Source organism: Phyllopteryx taeniolatus, chromosome 19, assembly GCF_024500385.1.
Source record: "Phyllopteryx taeniolatus isolate TA_2022b chromosome 19, UOR_Ptae_1.2, whole genome shotgun sequence".
Taxonomy (NCBI): domain Eukaryota; kingdom Metazoa; phylum Chordata; class Actinopteri; order Syngnathiformes; family Syngnathidae; genus Phyllopteryx; species Phyllopteryx taeniolatus.
Window position 1 is genome coordinate 14,701,812 of NC_084520.1, and position 20,231 is coordinate 14,722,042.

The 20,231-nt window shown below is 41.0% G+C and overlaps 2 protein-coding genes across 6 annotated transcripts in view; both read left to right on the top strand.

Moving 5' to 3' along the window:
* The window catches only part of znf281b (zinc finger protein 281b), a 9,886-nt gene extending 770 nt beyond the window's left edge, over positions 1-9,116 (top strand). For 3 of the 5 annotated variants that reach the window (XM_061755959.1, XM_061755957.1, XM_061755960.1), the window contains exons 2-7: positions 2,104-2,625; positions 2,703-2,816; positions 4,188-4,310; positions 4,647-4,740; positions 4,823-4,941; positions 5,334-9,116. In XM_061755959.1, the coding sequence (XP_061611943.1) occupies positions 2,173-2,625; positions 2,703-2,816; positions 4,188-4,310; positions 4,647-4,740; positions 4,823-4,941; positions 5,334-6,956 (2,526 nt within the window). In that variant the 5' untranslated portion in view covers positions 2,104-2,172 and the 3' untranslated portion in view covers positions 6,957-9,116. Of the gene's footprint in view, positions 1,195-2,103; positions 2,626-2,702; positions 2,817-4,187; positions 4,312-4,646; positions 4,741-4,822; positions 4,942-5,333 lie in introns of all 5 variants that reach the window. The other 2 variants (XM_061755958.1, XM_061755961.1) reach the window with 2 other exon arrangements.
* A 2,738-nt stretch (positions 9,117-11,854) lies between these two features.
* On the top strand, positions 11,855-18,367 carry muc13b (mucin 13b, cell surface associated). Its single transcript, XM_061756768.1, has 12 exons — positions 11,855-12,032; positions 13,129-13,629; positions 13,725-13,847; positions 14,002-14,111; positions 14,213-14,271; positions 14,343-14,503; positions 14,721-14,852; positions 15,601-15,646; positions 15,720-15,757; positions 15,885-15,972; positions 16,478-16,754; positions 17,026-18,367. The coding sequence occupies exons 1-12, from the start codon at positions 11,984-11,986 to the stop codon at positions 17,251-17,253; spliced, it is 1,812 nt and encodes a 603-aa protein (XP_061612752.1). The 5' UTR covers positions 11,855-11,983; the 3' UTR covers positions 17,254-18,367.
* Positions 18,368-20,231: the final 1,864 nt, after the last annotated feature.

Sequence of the window (20,231 nt, forward strand, 5' to 3'; positions counted from 1 at the left end):
GCAAATCTAATGTTTAATTTAACACCGTGGATAGTTTAAACAAATGTATATTCATTGAAATGAGCAATTATGGCGATTTGGTGTCTTACCCATTTTTAAATAGCCAATAGATGCGCTAGCAACATGGCAATATGTCACCTCCTTCCTTGTCCAGAAGGCGAACTTTTGGGCTTATTTAACAAGCCGTAGCGTAAAATACAAGTTTTCACGAATGGCGTGTGGCGCTTTTGTCTAGATTTGGTCGAGGGTTTTCATTGCGAAGTCGACGGTGCGTCGTTGGGCTCATTGTGGCGAGTCGGCTGCTAAGCTAACTAGCCGGCTAACTATTATGTATGACAAAAGCTCATCTGCTTGGTGTTGAATGTGTGTCGCTTCGCCAAATGGTCGCCGGCCTGGCTTGGGGCTCGCTGATAAGTCGTCGAACCCTTCGAGAGTTTGGTTTAGTCACGAGTGTGTGTCCTAGTTAAATTGCTCAAATGTCAAGACGCGTTTGACCTAAATAGCATTTGTTTAGGCAAGTCTACCCAACCGGCTAATTAGTAGCGTTGCAGTCATCGTTTCTGTTTGCGTTAACATTTGATAGGCCAAGGTGTAAAGGAGTGTTTAAAAAAACAACAATAATTCACTCCAAATGATACATTAAGGCTTAAGGGTACATGTGGCTTTATTTAAAAAAAAAAAAAAAAAAAATGCAAGCGTGCATATTTTAGACTGACTTGTAATACATGCGTCTAGACTTTAAAAAAAAAAAATCGTATTCCATTTATTTATCCGTTAAGGCATCTGGCAATATTATTAGCTAATCTATGGGGGGGGGGGAAAGAAACCAGTTATTACCAAGTATTGGAGTCACTTATTTGTGCTAACATTTGATAGGTCAAGTTGCAAATGAGTGTGTAAACAATACAACACAGTATCAAAAACAACAACATACTCGAAATTTTACATTTAGGCTATGGGTTATATGTGGCTTCAGAGGAAACAAAAGTACTATGTAGAGAGACAGCTGGAGTGTTATGTAAGGATTCTTCACCTGTATAATTTGTATTTACTTACGTCCGCCACTGTACATTTTAATGAGAAATTTAACAAGATGATTCACTAATCTAGAATCTGAACCGACTAAGTATTACTGTTGCAGTAAGGCATATTTGCTTTCTTGATAGGCCAAGGTGCAAAAGCAAGGTGCAAAATGTAAGTGCATATTTTAGATTGAATTGTAGACAGATGTCTAGACTGCTATAAACGGTTTATCAACTGTATTATTTGTCCAATATTACTTAGTGTGGAAAAACTTCACCGACTAATTATTATTGTTGCAGTCAGAATTATACAGTACGCTTTTACATTTGATAGACTAAGGTGCAAAAGAGTGTTGAAAACATTAGTAATTACGTCCAAACTTTACATTTTGGGTTACGCGTGGCTTCATTAAAACCAGTGTATGTATGTTTTAGATTAAATTGTAGGCAGGTGTCTGGATAGATATCCAAATTTTCACCTCCAGTATTACTTAATGTGCCATGTCTGTCGCTATACATCTGTAAAGGCATTTAACACAATTATTTGCTAAACTAGGAGGGGAAAAAATCCAAGGTAAATATATTTTAAGGCTTCCAGTCACTTATTCCCAGTAAATCCAATTAGGTAATTAATGGGCTACTGTGTGGAAACATTCTTCTGTAGTTCTGTTTACACAATGAAGCAACCATAGCTACAATTTGGCAGAGTAGACTGTCCCTGTATTTTCTTCTCTGCCCTATTTCAATTAATTTTGAGTTTGTGTCTTTGAAAGTGCTTTAACATGTTTATCGTGTTGCCTGTGAATTTAGAAATTTGAAGCTCTTTCAAAGGCGACACACATTCGTGTCTTGGTCGCCATTTCAGTTTTGATACGCATATTGTCACAGACTTGGTGGATATTCTTCTTTTTTTTGTGTGAAAATGTTACAAAAAGCTGAATAAAGTCAAGCCGGCATTATGGGTTATGGCAGTTCAGTGTCCAACATGTACAATTTTCAAATGCTTTAAGGCATTCGACCATCGTTATCCAGGTACCTCTGTAATTTTATGAAGAGTGTTTGTGTCTGTCCTCTTTTTCAGGGTGTTCTCCCGCATTCCTATTTAGAGTTATTGGCCTGGCCCGCGCCTGCACACAGCAAAACTACCACCATGAGTATTATCCAAGACAAACTCGGCAATGAGTTTTTGCGCAACGGTGGCATGGACCCCAATTTTGCACCCGGCATGCTCATGTTCAGCCACTTACCGCCCGTCACCAGCTTCACGCGGCTGACGTCGCAGTCGGTCATGGGTGAACTCCCGCAGGAGATGGTTCTCAAGAAGGAGCGCGACTCGCCCCCGGACCACCACGGTGCCAGTCTGGCCAACGCCAGCGGCTTCCTCCACAGCATGGGCATCAAGCAGGAGCGGCTAAGCGAGCTGGATTATCGCATGCCTCTCTACGGCGGAGGAGGAGGCGGTGGCGTGCCGATGAATTGTGCCGGCGCGGGGAAGAGCGGTGACGACATGCCGGACATGTCTTACGGCAACCACCACCAAAATCACCATAACATGCTCCTGCACGACCTCACCCACAGCAACGTGCGCTCCCTTGGAGAACCGGTGAGTTTGAAGTGGAAATCTGAACATTGTGAACCTTGTCACTTTAAGACCGATAAGGCTTGTGGTTTTGCCCTCAGATGTCAGGACGATCGGGTAAAGAGCCAAAAGATTCCTCGGGTAAAAGAGGGAGGAGGACCAATGGGGACGGACAGGGAGGCAAAGCTCGAAGGAAACGCAACGACGCTGCAAAGGTTCACCACGTTTGATAATCCTGCTCCTGTGTGTTTCTCTTCAGGTGGAACGGGGCCTTAGTGAACATGGAAAGCATTATGAACAGTTCCAATTTGTTTGTTTTTTTAATCTATTTAACCATTTACCCAGGTGAGGTAATTTAGAACAGATTTGCACCGCTGACCTGGCAGCAAACAGCAGAGTAAAACAAAGCAAAATAAAAGCAAATACATAGACAACAAACGGTACAATGTGTTATGTAGTGGATCCCCGCTTACCTCCAGTGTGACACCTGCGGATTCACTTTTCTGCAGATTTGATTTTACATTTGTTTCCTATTTATTTATTTATTTATTTATTTGGCTGCTTCTTCTTTTTGGGCGGAAACCAATCCCGAAACGTTTATTAGTGGTTTATCTCTGCTTACTCAGTAATTTTTGGAGTATAAAAAAAGTGTTTTTTTTCAATAGATTTACAATGGGTGTCAATTATCTGCAGATTTTCACGATTGGTCCCTATCACCGGCGAATAGCATGGGTCCACTGTAATTACATAATACTTTACATCATAGCACATGGTGACTAAAGAGGTTTTAAACAGGTCCAGCAATCATGTACCATATCCCTCAATAACCTTTTAAATGATATTGGGATGAATGAGCTGAGTTTTATCATTTGCTAGAGAGTGTTCCAGTTATTTGGGGCAAAAAAAAAAAAAAAAATCGACCAAAAATAGTGTGGACTTTGGGAACGAAGAGATTAATAAAACTGCTGCAATGGAGAGTGTGGGTGAGCAGAAAGCAAAGATAGATAAATACTAGTCAGTGTTAGTACAAAACATTCAAGCTTCTGCTAGAAAGGGGAAAAAAATAGGAAAATCCTACTAGTACATCAGAACTTAATTTGGGTTTAATCGGAAGCACTTTAAATGGTGGCAGGTGTGCGGTGACTGCTATTTAACATTAGTTTGATTGTGATGAGTTCTGGACACAGCCACGCCCCCCAGTTAAGAGGGTGTGCACACTTGTGCAACCACTAACCTACAACTGCAGATTTCCACTGTATTCCACTTAGTCTCTGTATGTTCCCATATTGTTGTTAATATCCTTGGAATGTTTCAAACCATTGCATAATTTTGTTTATTCATAGTGTAATGCATCCTTTTTAACATGATAAAGAAATATAATCATTACGTAAATTCCTACTAATATGTAAATGAACACACAGCTGTAGGGTGCTCTTAAAAGTCGTGTGAATTTAAGTGTGTAAATTTAACACTGTGAAATAATGTTAAATTAGCTTTGAACTGAGCTTTCTTGTGGCTAAGTAATCAGAGTATTCAATAGGACCAAACCTAAGTCACTCAATGTCATGTGACTCATGTCCTTCTAGGGCATGATGTTGGATGCGGATGGAGCCTGCCTGTCGCCCAACTCCAAACCACATATCTGCGAGCACTGTAACGCTGCCTTCCGCAGCTCCTATCACTTGCGCAGACATGTGCTCATACACACAGGTGAGAGGCTTTCACTGCTTCCTGCCCATTTTTTGTTTTTGTGCTTCAAAACCTCCAGACACAAAGGTAATATAACGCACAGTGTGCCATCAGGGAGCATCGTGTTATCTCCCTTTTACCGCACATCCTCAAGGGGAGACTGTCGGGGCTGACTCATTGATTGCTCATGTGTTTCTGGACATATTAGTCATCCTCTTTGCTGGGAATTTCTCATGACAAATTAACAGAGTGGATCCCTTAGTCGCTTTAGCCATCACAATTGTTTTATCCCTGGATTTATGCAGTATTGAACTGAAATGCGATAATTAATGTGTTGGGGGGACGGTTGTACTCTTGATCGCACAGGTGAGAGGCCTTTTCGGTGCAGTCAGTGTAACATGAGCTTCATTCAGAAGTACCTGCTCCAGCGGCATGAAAAGATCCACAGTGGTAAGTTGTCCATTTTTATCTTTAACGTCTTCACACAAATGTCGGAATAAACCACAAATCGTGTCACCGCTGTGTGTTTCAGGGGAGAAGCCGTTCAGCTGCGACCAGTGCAACATGCGGTTCATCCAGAAGTATCACATGGAGCGACACAAAAGAACGCATAGTGGCGAGAAGCCATATCGATGCGATACATGCCAACAGGTTGGACATATTGTATTTTGGAGGTTTTCTGCCCTTTTAATTTGAACCTTCGAGGTCAGTTCTGGACATTATATGGGACCGCCGGCCACATCTGGCCTGTCCACATTCTTTGGCAAGCCCTTGTGAGGTCATTATGAAGTCAAAGTACCACGCAATAAAGTTTTTTGTTTTTTTAAGAAACTCATCGACGCCACAGGTTCACAACACTTCTTTAAGAAAAAGAAATTAAGTAGTGAATATGATGTTAATACAGTAAACCCACTCAATTTGCAGGGGATCGGGATAGAGCCCTGGGGTGTTACATTTGTTTAGTCAAGTGGGCAACTTACCGGTGATTTTTAGGGTCACTGTGTCTTATTGTTTGTGTCTCTCTCTTTTTGTCAACTTTCTAGTTTTTCTCAAGAACAGACCGGTTACTGAAGCACAAGCGGACTTGCGGAGAAGCCATAAAGAAGGGTCTGGACCCAAACATGCTGGAGCTCAGCGACGCCGAGCTCGGCCAGGGCAGCTATTCACTCACTCAGGGAAACGCGACCACCTCCGGACGCAAGCGGGCAAAGTCTAAAAACGGGGAGGGCGGCGAGCGCAAGAGAAAGAAGAACGCGGCTGCGTCCATGGCGGCCTCGTCCTCTGCGGCGATGGCGCGTGACATAGGCCTGCAGGACTACAGCATGGAGCAGCCCTCGGGCTCCGCCATGCAGGGGCGCTCTCCCAAATTGGTCTTTAAAAAAGCGGGCCGTAAAGGGCTGGATAAAGTCCTCCATTCTTTAGAAGACAGCGCTGACGGACAAAAACTATTAGGCCAAAAAGCCGGCGGCATGGATCACGTTGATGCTATCGGGCTTGATAACATGGGTCTGCTCCAGGGAGGCGGGAGCAACAAGCAGGGCCCCGCCACCAGCAGCAACTACGACGATGCAATGCAGTTTGTGAAAAAGCGGCGATACCTCCACGCCGTCAACAATGACTACGGAGCGGGCGCTCTTCACATGGCGTCGCAGGGGGGCAGCGTCATCCAGGTGTCCCTGGGGCCTGAACCCACGCTAACCATGCTGGACACCTCCCCCCTGGAACTCAAACACGACAAGTCGGGCATTCCGGACGAGGTTCTGCAAAGCCTGCTGGAGCATTACAGCCATAAGCCGGAGGGAGCGCACCACCACGAAGTAGCTTTCGACCTGTCCGACCACCCGCACCACGTGGACCTCCAGCCGGCCGCGCCCGTCACCCCCGAGCTGGAGGACGAAGCGGCCAATGGGAGTGATAAAACTGCGGTGATGAGCGAGTACTCAAAGTTCCTTTTGCAGGCCCTGGAGCGCACCAGCCACAGCGGGCCCTTTCCCAGCCTGGGTGCCACGGGGCCCTTCCCGCTCCTGTCCAGCAGCTCTAGTCCCACAGGACCCCTGTTTTCCGACAAGCACGTCTATAGCACATCACCGCTAGATTGTGGCTACCCCCCTGCTGTTTCTTCACCGCTGCCCATCGCCGCTCCCTCCTCGACCACCTCCTCCACCTCGTCCAAGTCCCACTACGGCATGTTGGTGGGCTCCCCCTCCCAATCGGGCTTCCACCTTACTTTGGAGCCAGCCAGCCACCAGCAGCTAACACCATCTCAGGAGCTGACAGAGCAGCTGGAGAAGCAGCACTCCCCCGGAGCCTTCAACCTACCTCCCCAGGATCTGACTGCCCAGGCGGAAAGCTCCAAGGGGCAACAAGCCAAGGCCGGGGGCAGCGCCACCCCCGCCAACGGTTCAAGCTACTCAGACCTGTCTCCTTTGAATCCCCCGAAAGAATCCACGACGTACCAGATTGAGAATTTCGCCCAGGCCTTCGGCTCCCAGTTCAAGTCAGGACGCCGCACCCCTCTTAGCTACGGCAGCGACCCCGGGGCGGAGGTGGACCACAGAATACGGACTCCGGTCTCAGAATTCTCAGGGTATACCAGCTTGTTAGCTGATGTCAGCGAGCCAGTGAGTACAGGATCAAAAACCCCAACAAGCCAAAGTTTCAGATAAGGGTCAAACGAGGTGAACCAAGTTAGGGGGGGTGCGGTTCTTGTCCATCCTACGCCTTCCCTTCATCGCAATTTTGTTCTTGTAGCAAAATGATTTTTTTATTTTAAACACTGCCATTAAATGTTGATGCAAAATGACCAGGGAGGGTCTTACATGGCCTCAAATGCAATTTTTTTTAATTGTTATTTTTATGTATTTAGTCGCTTACAATTTGGTTGGGAAAATAATACAGTTTTAAATGAACGTAAACCGTAATTTAAAACTATTTGAGGGTGGAGATGAACTTGTATTTCTTATTACTTTCGGAACCCTATCTTACCAATCATCATACTGTTGTAAAATAATGTTGATGATAACAAAAAAAACAACAAAAAAAAAACACTTGTGGCAGGGAAAGCCCAGAATTCAAATGGCAAAAAAAAAACAACCTATATATTGTCTGTTACAAGAAATGTATTAACTCAGGAAATAGGCAAAATTGTGTAAGACTTTGTATTATGCGATGCAATTAGCACAGTTTTTACAGGTGTACTTGTGACAGGTGATCGATCTACAAAGCTTTTTTTTGGGTGGGGAGTGGTGCGTTTTATTTTGAAATTTTACTACTCATGGTCATGTTTGTGCTCTCCTGTGTGTTTTAGTCCAAATGACGGTACTGTTGCATGTCAATGTGAAGCCGGCCTGTAGACTCACCAGCCTATAGAAAAGAAACTCCATTGAAACATGTTGGACTGAGAACACAATGAACAGCAAGCAAACAGTCGCCTCACTCGGTTTTTTTTTGTTTTTTGTCAATGGAATCAAACAAGCACTTTTTTTTTTTCTTTCCCCAAACATATCATCAGAAACAATAACCCATTCAATTTGTAATTTTTATGATAATATTGCTTATTTTAAAAGGAGAAAACTGTGAACAAGGGTTTTGGGAGGGTGGAATGATGGTTTTAATGGGGATTTCTTTTTTCTTTTGTTTGTTTGGGTTTTTTTCTGCCAGGAGGGGTGGGACAGGGTTGAATTTGTTGTTTCTTTTCTTGTGGTTTGTCGGGTGATGTAAAAAGAGGATTTGCCATAATTTTGTGATACACTATTTTGAGAGTAGCTCTTGTATTTAAGTGTTTCTCCAGAGCTCGGATGACATGCTGGAACCTTCTCTCTCTCTCTCTCTCTCTCTCTCTCTCTCTCTCTCTCTCCCTCTCTCTATTTTTACATTGTATTTATTCTCCATTAGTCGCCACACACCTTTGTAGCACCAGTGCAGCAGAAGAGTTAATTTATACAACACGCCTCCTGAATATGCAGCAGTCCTGCACTCACAGGAATGAACAATGGCCTTCTTTGTCTTCCGTGGTTAAAGCCATTCTCTCTATCCCGGCAGCCAGGGTTGATATTTAATTTAGTCGATTTCCTGTGAACCTCACCAGCCTCTTTTGCCCCCTACTCTCTTCCCTCCCCAACTGGTTTTCTGGGACTCTGAAGCTGCAAAGGGGGAAAAAAAACTTGACCGACCAGCCACTTCCCTCCAAACACACTATGCTTTTAACGGAAATGGAGAGAAAAAGACGATAAGATTGACTAAATATACCTCATATCACAAAAAGCGTATAAAAGCAGGGACACGCGTTTCATTGTATGTAGTGGAAATATTTGTAGAATAGTTTCGACTTATTGTATCATCATTTTTACACTGCCTGTGTTTACAATGATAGAGCAAGTGACTTGTCAAAATGGAAAGTGTATTTTTTTTTTTTTTTTTTTTTTTTAAATGTAAAAACATCCATGCCAAGCAGTGTTGCATTCTAGATGCCTCGTAGGACTTTTTTTTTTTTTTTTTTTTTTTTTCCTTCCTCTCTCATGGTATATCCCTTATTTTTGTTACTTGCCATAACGTGTTTTTGATATGAACTCTAGAAGGATATTGTTTACAAAAATGTACAAAAACGCTAAAAATGTTTTTGTTTTTGGGACTTTTTAAGTATGCATGATTTTAATGGCTTTTTTCTGACTTGTCACCTCAATACCAAATGTTGTAGCAGAAGCCTCCCCTTTCCTTTGTCTCATTAGTACTAGACCCTCGTGACATGATTTCCCGGGCTGTACCTGTTATTGAGATGATGAACGGATTAGAGAAGCCAATAAAAACCTCTTTGTTACAAAAGAAAACACGAGCACAGACTTTTCTATGCAACTAAAAAGAATGACGTTCCACAAAAATGTTTAATAATTTTCTTAACCTGATCTGAGGCGGTTTGAGGTCATTGATAAAAAGTGAGCTTGTATACATTTGAACATTTTACATCCACAAAAGACCCAACGTTAGAAATTCAACTGGGATTTTGTCTACAGTGGATAGTCTCAATAATAGAATGTTTTGTGAATGATGCGTAATGTTATTTGTGTCCCAAGGCATATGACTACTTTCGGTAAATTGTTAAAACATTGGTAGAGGATCAAGGTGATAATAGGAAGTGTGTTGTAGTACAATGACATGTTTATAAAGCTCTTGTCCTCTCGCACAGATGCGCAAACACACTGATGGCAGGGGGAACCCGTCTAAAAGTTCTCAAGGGAAGAAGGAACACTTTCAACCTTGTTTGCTTTTCTGCTGTTTCCCTTTCATCATGGCCCAGTTCTACCAATGACCGACGGGTGGGCAATCGCGCCCGTTGCCGGGAGAAGTCGACTGGGTGCGGGTAAGGAAGGCCATTAATTGTTTTTGACTTTGGACTTCCAGTCAGTCAGCCTCATGATACAGACTGATGTTAAGACTTTTTCACACCTCTATTGACACAGCAGGATGGTCATAAAACCTTTTGAGTTACAAAAAAAAAAAAAAAAATACAATAATATGGAAAATGTTTAATATGAAACCAAATGTGAAGCAACTTTTATTAATAATTATGCAAGTACCATTATTTTGTCATGCAAGTTTTTGGAATTAGGGGAAAGACATGTATGTATAAATATAATAAGGTGGCCTGTCATTTGTGTATTAGTCATTTACAAACATAATCCAAGTATATCAATTAATGCAATTATTTACAGGCTCAATAATGGCCTTTAAATATTTCAATGCGACTCCTTCCAAATTAATTTTAGCATTTGTTTTCACAATCAGTTGTTTTTAAAGCTTTATTTGTAAAAAAATAATAATAATAATAATAATTGTATTTTTAATTTTGTGATACTTTATTTTTTGTTAGTATTCATTAAAATAATTTAAAAGAAGTGATTCCCAACCACTGTACCGTGCAATATTAGTGTGAAAATTATCCCATTTCAATTTATTAGTCTGAAAAAAACTATTTACTACAAATGATGTATCGTTGTTCATCTAGCTATGCCAGCAACCTGTATAAAACCACTATTCTAATATAATACGTGCCTTGACTGAATAAAGGTTGGGTAACACTGTTTTCCATACAAGAGAAAATCCCAACAAAGAAAAGTCTAAAGTCAATGGTATTGCAATTCATGATTATCAATTTAATGCTTTTGCACTTGTGGCACTTGCCTGATGAAATGATTTGTCCTTTGAATGACTTGACATTTATTTGAAACCTATCAATTTTTATCTGGTTGTCATACCACATAGAAGGAGTTTTTCCACCAACACCCACTGATGACGTCAGCGCGAGCGTAAAGGTGCGTGTCGCCTCACAAAAGCATCCGGGATCAAAGTCAATTTAGAGATAATGTCATTAAAATGGGGAATTATGGGATATCTGCTTCATTCTAATTAACTTTCATTGACCAAGTTTGACGTTGATTGTTCCAACTTTTGTGTGGCTATCGCTCTGTATGTGAATATTATGTGTTTATTTTTAGAGCCAAGGTGGAATTATCCTGTGTGACGTTTGGGACTCAAAGGTCACTTGGTGCACCTTTGTCCCAGCCGAAACTTAATGGTCTCCAGGATTCCCGTAACAACGTTTAAGTTGTGAAACATGTTTGTAGAGGAGGTTGTTTCGGGATAAAATAAAAACGAGAGGAACTGTTGTAAATTAATAAAAAGAGAAAAAACTAAATGGAAGGAATTCAATCTTTACCCCCTGCTCTTCAACTGTGACGCTGTCGGTCATTCAGTGAGCCTGTCTGTTGCAAAACAAATCTTACTTTTTAGTTGTATTCATTTGTTTTCCAGCAGCTGAAATGAGGAAGTATGTTGTGTTTTGGGAAGATGGGAATTTCACTGCCACTATATACAGCATCATCGATTCCAAAATAAACACATCGTACACTACGTCAATATCATTTAATCTGTAAATGTTACTCGTGTTATTACGTTTGTCAGTCCAGAACTCCCTATTTTTTATTCTGCAGACCTCTGTTGAACCAATTTGTTAAAAATGGCATTTATTACGCACATTTATACAATCTAATGAGATTTAATACGAGGGGTCTTTAGCTTAATGCTAACGCACAATGCAAAACGCCATAGACTGCTAATTGCTGTGTTATTACCCTTTACGCAATGGATATTTGAACACAAACGGTACCGCAACAAATGTACACAGACAATATAACAATACTTACAGACATTGTTTATCCTCCAAAAACAACTAATATTACTGAGGCTTACTGAGCAGTTGTGACCGTCTTCTTCTATGCACACACAAGAAGGAGCACACATTGTTTAAGTCTTTACCTTCTATTTAATTATGTTATTACAGTATGTCTTAAAAAAGGTCTAATTTTTGATCGAACTCTTGTATTGGCTCTCAGAGTGTACAGGTGCACGAACACATTCTCTTCATTATGTAAAAGGAAACAAATGTCTAATCTATGACATGTCGTCCATCCAGGAGGTTATCGCTGCTGGACAGAAAGAGAACTTGTCCACACATTTCCAGCCTCCTTGAAGGAGTGGCTAATCATTAAAAAGTGTGTCCAACGACCAAGTCGTCGTCATCCAAGGTGAGACGCCGTTAAAGCCTCGTCGATTCACGGCTCTCTCAGTATCGTCTTTAGTTTTTTTTGTTTGTTTGTTTTTTAAATATACAGTATATTTATTATTCTGGTGTTTTCTGATGGCGCCAGAATTTAAACTCGTCTTCGTCCTTTGCCTCTTTGCTCTCTGTAAGTAACATTTCTTTACATCTTCTTTTTTTGAATGACATTATCAAAGGCAGATTGCATTATTTTTTTATTTCTTTGCTCCAGTATTCAATCCATGGAGCAAAGCTAAAATGTTGAATTTGTTTGTTCTGTTTATTATAGTTTCAAGCCGTTAATCTTTTTCCCTTGTTGGACTGAGTCAACAGAATGGAGGGGGGGAAACTAAACAGAATAAAAAAAAATAAATAAATAAAAGTTTTTTTACTTTACTATTTCCAAAGAAAAGCAAGGGAAGATGAGACCAAATTAAAGTGGTGTGGTATGCATACTCTCTACAAACACGTAATATCAGACTTAGTACAAGCGCACACTGTGTAAATATTCTACCATTGTGTTGATAAAGGCAATCAAATCCCACCTTTTGACCCTTTTGTTATACCCTCCCTTTTTCTGAGGGCTAATTTCCAGACGACAGAATTTTTGGCTTGCCTTTATTTGTTTTTAAACCTAAATGAGCTTTAAGTGCAACTGTGGTTTTCACCCTTTAGATGAATTATGTTGCCTAAACCATTGGATATAGTTCAAATCCCGTGGTTTAAGGCTGGTTTGGCTGTTTCACACTGAAGCCAAAATATGTGACGTGTAAAAAGTCCATACGTGTTGTATTGGAAAAGATCATTACACTGCACACCAACAGGGGGCAGCGTGAAGTGTAATTGGTATGAGGGCTCCCTCTAGTGGTATGCGAAAGAATCACTGCTCAAGTTAACTTTATAGTTTGTTTAAAAATGTTTGTTTTTTTGGTAGAGTACAGTAGCTCCCTTTATATATGTAGTTAGTTAGTTAGTTAATTAGTGGCAAAAGTTGGTCGCGTATACGACTTCCGGGACTTTCGACTAGAGAAACCAGCGAAAGTCCAATGCACGCTTGATGTAACTCTTGGATTATGGGTGTCTGCGCCTCGTGGGTGTAAATACAGCCGACTTTATATTATATATTATTATATTATTTTATGTATTTTATTCTACGAAAATAGAGCTCTAAGTCTGAAATCTGCAATTTCTTGTTTTGTCTCGCATTCTTCATTTGATTTTTGATATTACCTTATTTGCTTCAGCTGAGCTAGTCGTACCTAACTCAGCCAATCCAGCCAGCCCGCCAAGACCGACAACGTCCGGACCGCTCAGTACGACAAAACTGACAACGTCCGCACCAGTCAGTACCACTAACCCCCCAAAACCGACAAGGTCCGGACCGGCCAGTACGACCACCCCGCCTAAACCGACAACGTCCAGACCGGCCAGTACGACCACCCCGCCTAAACCGTCAACGTCCAGACCGGCCAGTACGACCACCCCGCCTAAACCGTCAACGTCCGGACCGGCCAGTACGACCACCCCACCTAAACCGTCAACGTCCAGACCGGCCAGTACGACCACCCCGCCTAAACCGACAACGTCCGGACCGGCCAGTACGACCACCCCGCCTAAACCGACAACGTCCGGACCGGCCAGTACGACCACCCCGCCTAAACCGACAACACCTGGACAAGTCAATACGACCAACTCGACTGATTCAGCCAGTCCACCAACAGAGCCTGTGACCACAGAGACCCCAGGTACTTCTATCAGTACTGCATCCACGCTATTAGCATTTCAACACGTACTGCTTGAAAGGCTTACGTTTTGTTTTGTTTTGTTTTTTGCTGTGTAGATATCTGTGAGCTCCAACCGTGTCCTGACAGGAGCGAATGCGAGCCTCGTGCCAATAATACTCGTGTATGCGTGTGTATGGCTGGCGATTACTACAATGAGGAAAGCCAGCGTTGTGAGCTTGGTGAGTAGCAGTGGTGGGAAGTAACAAATACTTTGTTACTGTACTGAAGCATACATTTTTATACCTGATTCTCAGAAAATTAATAAAGACTATATATAAAAAGTTTTGCTAATTTCTCTCTTTATTATATACTGTAAATATTGTCTTATTTCAGCCAAAGTTTTCCCCGGACAACTGCAAGTGCCTGGAATACCATTTGAAGATGACATGAAAATCAAAACGTCCCTCGCATTTCAACGCGCTGCGGAGCAAATTTCTGAGCAGGTAATCTTTCTCTTCCACATTCACATGGGATTGTTGGATAAAACTCTTTAAAAAAAAAAAAAAAAAAAAAAAAATCTATGTATTCTATCTCCACAACACAGATTGGTCTACTTTTTAGTGAAAGCTCTGGCTACTCTCGGTCTATTGTGCTGGAACTCAAGTAAGTGATAAAAAAAAAGATTGCACTTTTGCAGTGTTTTGCTTCTAATCGTGTCAACTTTGTCTGTATAGGAGCATTGGAAATCCCAAAGTACGAGCCACGCCAGGCGTCAACGCTGCTGTTGAGATGGTCTTCGAAACGTCTGCTGAAGTCAAAACACAGCAAATCGTCCACATCATAGGCAATGCCTCAAAATGTGACAAGTGTCTTCTGGCAAATTCAAGCTTCGCAAGTACGTTTCACCCAATTCCCGTTTAAGCTTTATACAGCTATTGCGACTTACTGTTCATATTATTACCCCCATGTATACCTCTCCATATGATTATACATTTACAATTCATTATATAAAGGTCTACAATTTCTATGATGTCAGTCAGTCCCAAAGGGACAAGATCTGAGCCAGCTTTTACTGATACTCTTTTTCATTCCGAATTTCTTTGCACCCCTAGACACCGATCTGTGTATTAAGCAACCCTGTGATGGGAAAACCACAAAGTGTACAGCGGGAGACAGCGGGGATTTTCTCTGCGACTGTTTGAAGGGTTACATTATGACCGACTACAGTCAGAGAATGTGTGTTGGTAAGTTCACCTCACTGGTGGCAAAGACCAAACAGCAGTGATGGGATGTAACGAAGTACAAATACTTTTTCAGGTATCTGTTTTTACTGCGCGTTTAATTTTCTGAGAACCTTTTACTTTTACTCCCAACATTTGGGGGCAAAAAAAAAAAAGACATCTGTACTTTCCATTATTGACTTTGTCAAAATATGCTTGTACTTTTGTCAACCTGTGCGGAAGGCAACGTGACTTAAAAAAAAAAAAAAGACAAAATAGACTATAATAGAGTAAATACAGAGAGTGAGAGGTGAAGTGAATTGAGTTGAGATCTTTATTTACTGATCTTGATCTTGAGATCTTGGGGTCTTATGAGGCAGAAAAAAACAAGAGACAAAAGCGATCTTGGAGGAACGTGAACCAGGAAGTGTTAAAGCACTTTTTTTAACTTAGTTGTTTATTTTTACTTTCCCTTTCTACAAGATTTCATGTTTTGCATGCATTATACATCCACATTAATTGTGTTTTGAAATGATTTATCTTGGTCTCATTTTTTAATATAAAAAAAAAACAACTGGCATTTGAGCAGGGGTGTGTAGACTTTTATTTTTTACATCCACAGAAAGTAAAGGAATTGAATCAGTACTTCTACTTTAACCAAAACATTTTTTTTTTAACACAAGTATCTGCACTTCTACTTAAGTACAGCGTATGCTTACTTTTGCCCCCTGTGCCAAACAGCGTGTGTTCACATCCAATTTTTCATCTGCAGCTTGTCTAAGTGGTCTGACACCCAACGGGACTTGGGAATGCGTGGCGTAAGTACTTTCTTTGTCACCGAACGCCCTGTGGTGATCATGTTTGAACGACCTCCCCTTCTTTTCTTTTCAGCTGTCCGTTTGGTTACTCTGGTTTTAACTGCGGAGAATGTGAGTAGGACCGTCAACGCCATACAAATAACCTGTTTCTTCTAAATTACTATAAAATGCCATCAAATTAAAAAGAGAGAACAAATTCTGTTCTTGTTGTCATCGTCCTTCTTTTTGTTGTTGTTAGCATGGAAGCTGGTCTTGGTGATCGTTGGCTCTGTTTTAGGGGGACTGCTGCTCATCACACTCATCATTCTAATCGTCATGTCAGTCAAGTGAGTTATTTTTTGATTATTATTGTTATATCACTATATCCATTCTCTGTGCCGTTTATCCTCACTAGGGTCGCGGATAAGCTGGAGCATATCCCAGCTGATTTTGCACTTGACGCAACACTGTGCTTGAATATAGGAAAATAAAAAATGATGAGTCAACTGCAATGTATTTCAAATACAAGTTAACTATAAATTGAACTAAAATAAACCGTTTAAAAGCGAACAGTTCCAAATGATGAAATGCAAATGTATTGGATTGAAAAGTTAAATACAACACAACTGTACTTCGACAGTGATTCTTTCATGTACCACTTGAGGGGGCCCTCGTTCAAATAGTGGGACACATACTGCACTTTGAGAATTACTGGTTGACAATGTTCGGAAAAGGGGGTTTATGTCTCTTTTGTATTGCCTCTCAAAAAACTGCACAGTACAATTATTCGATGAGCTTTGCCAGTCAACCACATGATGTTTTATTTTATGAATCTTCTGATTTTTCTGATAGATCCCCGAAGAAGACCAAGAAAAACAAAGGTTTAAACAGCAAGAATCACGACGTGAGCCGGTTTTCTGATAAAGATCCCCTAGTTATGAGCCTGCCGACCAATCAGCGGGATCCTCCGATTAAGCCCGACCCGACCATGGGCGTAAAACCATTCCCCAGTGGAGGAATGCCCAGGATTCCGCGGGCCACAACCTCCAGTGCCTGGGACAACGGGACCAACCTGGAGATGACGGCGAGCAACAGCCGCCAAAACTTGGTTGCGGGCGGGAGGAGTTCTGTGAGTATTCATTTTTTATTTTCTACTCCAGCTTACTGGAAACATGGCTATTAATAGTAAAACTGCTATTTTAATATGAAAGCTGCTATTTGCTTTTGAAGGCGAAAAGGATGTTTATTGTGTGGACGGGCATGGCGTCAGTTACAGCAGAGTGTGGAAATATGGTAGTTGATTAGGATCAATAAAAAGGCTGAGCAAGAAATAAGCATTCAAGCAAGACATACAGTGCATGCTTTGTATTTGCAAATAATGGAATATTTTTGAATTGCAGTGGCTGAATGACAACTCAGAAGAAATGAACGGAAGTCCATACACGCGACCTCGCAACCAGACCAACCCGTACGGCCAAACTCGACCCCTGAACAACCCGTACACAGAGTCCCGAGCCGTGAACAACTCTTACGCCCAGGATCGGCCTCAGATCAACCCGTATGCTCGGAACCAAGGCCAGAATAACCCCAACTACTCAGATGACGACGGAAGGCCTTTCAACTACTGAGGAATAGTTTTCTCACCAGAAACAAAAAGTGGAAGCACAACAACTGCTCAGGGATCTTGCACTGGCTGAAGTATGTTAGGGTGCTGAGCACGGCATCAGGGGGAACTCCAGTGTGCCTTCTACTCTCCTGCTGCAATTCCTTGCCACGTAAATATCTCACTGGGTGATTTTAAATAGTTCAGTAGTGTTCCAGCTAATTTGTAATGTTCTCTGGCCACATAACGTCTTCCATTTTTACGTTTTAATTTTGTACATTTATGGATGTATTACAGTATCCACTTGTAAGTAAAATGTATAAGGCTTATTCTGTATAATAATCTTTGTGTATTGTTTGTCTTTTGTCATTGTGGGGGTATATTTAAAGCTAACACCATTTATTGTAAGACATTTAGAGTGAGCTGTCACTCAAATTAAATGACATTATCTGCATGCATTTTGATATTTAAATGCATGTTGTAGTACTGTGCTTTTATTTACTGTCAGCCGTTTTGTCTCATTTCAAAATTTCAAGAGTTTATTTGTGGCACACAGGCAAGAAAGTGGGCGGCACGGTGGGCGACTGGTTAGAGCGTCAGCCTCACAGTTCTGAGGACCCGGGTTCAATCCCCGGCCCCGCCTGTGTGGAGTTTGCATGGGTTTTCTCCGGGCACTCCGGTTTCCTCCCACATCCCAAAAACATGCATTAATTGGAGACTCTAAATTGACCGTAGGCGTGAATGTGAGTGCGGATGGTTGTTTGTTCCTATGTGCCCTGCGATTGGCTGGCAACCAGTTCAGGGTGTACCCCGCCTCCTGCCCGATGACAGCTGGGATAGGCTCCAGCACGCCCGCGAGCGACCCTAGTGAGGAGAAGCGGCTCAGAAAATGGATGGATGGAGGCAAGAAAGGGGTTTGTTTCAACCGTTTCAGGGGAGCCCTGTCATCTAACACCAGGTGAGGGATAACTGTCTGCTCTCTCCCCTCATCCTTGCTTGCCCCGTAAAGCGGCCGTAACGTACATTGCACACAACACAACATGCTTTACTGATGGTCAAAAAAAATATCCTTTACTGTCTTTTTAACTTTTTCATATTTGTACATGTCAAGTAAATCAAAGTATGTGTTTTATCACCAACTATTGCCTTCCAGTTCATGATTTTAAATGTGCTGTGGGGAAGTTGTGAGAAGCAAAAATGGAACATTTAAAACTGAACTTAAATGATTCAAAATATATAAAAATTGTACCAAAATAAATGTTTACAAACTTCTTAAATATTAGATGTGCATGAATTGTACATAAATGTTAAATACAACTGAACTGTACTTAAAATGCATAATACATGAAACGTAAAAAAAAATTACTTTACTGAATTTTTTTTTTTTTTTGTGTAACCAACACTGCAGTTTTAACATTAACACTGAGCTAATTTTTTGGGCTATTGGTGTACCAGAGATCTAAATGGTGGACTACTTGGCGTACCACTAGAGGGTGCCAGCGTACCACTAGCCAAATTTCGAGAATCACTGATCTCGAGTGATATGGATTGACCACTGTTTATTTATATCAAAGCTTTTGTGCATAAAGCCCATTTATTTACAAAAAGAAGATGGGCTTAAATGAATACTTCAAATTGTCCGTAGGTGTGTGCCTTGACTCAAGGCTGTTGAGTCACGGTTGCTCAAAGTCATCTAGGATAGACTCCAGCTCACCTGTGTCCCGAATGAATGGATGGATGAAAAAAGAAGAAGAAGCCAAAGCAATATAACTTTGTGCTTCACTGCAGTTAATGAGGTTGCCATGTAACAAGGTCACGCGCTTTAAAACACACACAGGGAAGGTGTGATAACGCAATAATTTGTCTGTGAATGGCTTTTACAAGGCCTAAATGAGATACCTTGGGAGAATTTTATTGTTTGGGGATGTTGTAACATCCTGAAATATCAATCCACATTAAAAAAAAATATATATAATAAAAAACTAAAGATACTAAAGTCATTCTTTAGTAATTACATTCAAATATAAATCTTACAGCTCTTTCATATTAAAAAAAACAACAACAACCAAGCTTTGTCTTCAAAAAGTGATAAAAGAGCTTCAATTGTCTACAAGGGATCTCTTGGGACGACGACTTTAATGAAATGTCAACATTTCATTTTGGCCACTCTATTAGGTACACAGCAAATGCATTCGTACTCAAAACTTTTTCCACCTTGAGATAAGTGTGACCCCAATGACTAGTTTTTCGAGGTGAGAAACATCGTTTGGCCAAATTTCTTTGCTTTGACTTGCAAATAAAAATTCAAACGCTGTACGATTGCAGCAAACTGATCTCACTTCACAAAAAGCTGCATGTTTCGCTAATAGTTAACACTTCTAAAAAGAAGCTAATTTCAAGGTTTCAGTCGAACAAAACATAAAACAAAGGAAATTACTAACTTTGCCTTAAAGTCCTCTAGCATAATGCTTATGCATAATGGGAAACGCCATAGACAGGATAACGAATGTAGCGGTGTTGCATCGTTATAACCCTTTAAGAAACCAATATTTGAATGGATGCAGAGGGCTAACTCGTATTTCAATGCACCAGTCAAAATGTAGTAGAGTATTAGGCCTAAGTGTTCGTTCAAACTGAGTCAAAGTTTTTATTCCTAAAAAAGTACATTTAATACTAGTGTAACCCACTGTAACCTTATGCTATTTCAATGTTAACACCGCATAATATCGGATAATAAAAAAAAAAACGGTGCTAAAATAATGATTGAATTACAATGCATTGAAAATGAAAGTTATATATAGTTAAAGATCAAATGCCAAGGTATTGAACTTCAAAGTTGAAATATGTTTTTTCCTATTCATTCGTTGGTGGGAAAAGGTTCCCCATATCTGTTGTAATGCACTCCAATATAACATTTTGCCTTTAATAATACAATAATGCTCTGTTTTGTCACTGGGGCTTATTAGCAATCTAGCAATATGTTTCAATGTAAAATAGTATACA

Bases quoted from the DNA above. Each gene is read 5' to 3' on its own strand.
- muc13b (XM_061756768.1), top strand. From the start codon at position 11,984: ATGGCGCCAGAATTTAAACTCGTCTTCGTCCTTTGCCTCTTTGCTCTC. The intron at 14,853-15,600 runs GTAAGTTCACCT...TTTCATCTGCAG, and splicing joins CAGTCAGAGAATGTGTGTTG to CTTGTCTAAGTGGTCTGACA. The intron at 16,755-17,025 runs GTGAGTATTCAT...TTTGAATTGCAG, and splicing joins TTGCGGGCGGGAGGAGTTCT to TGGCTGAATGACAACTCAGA.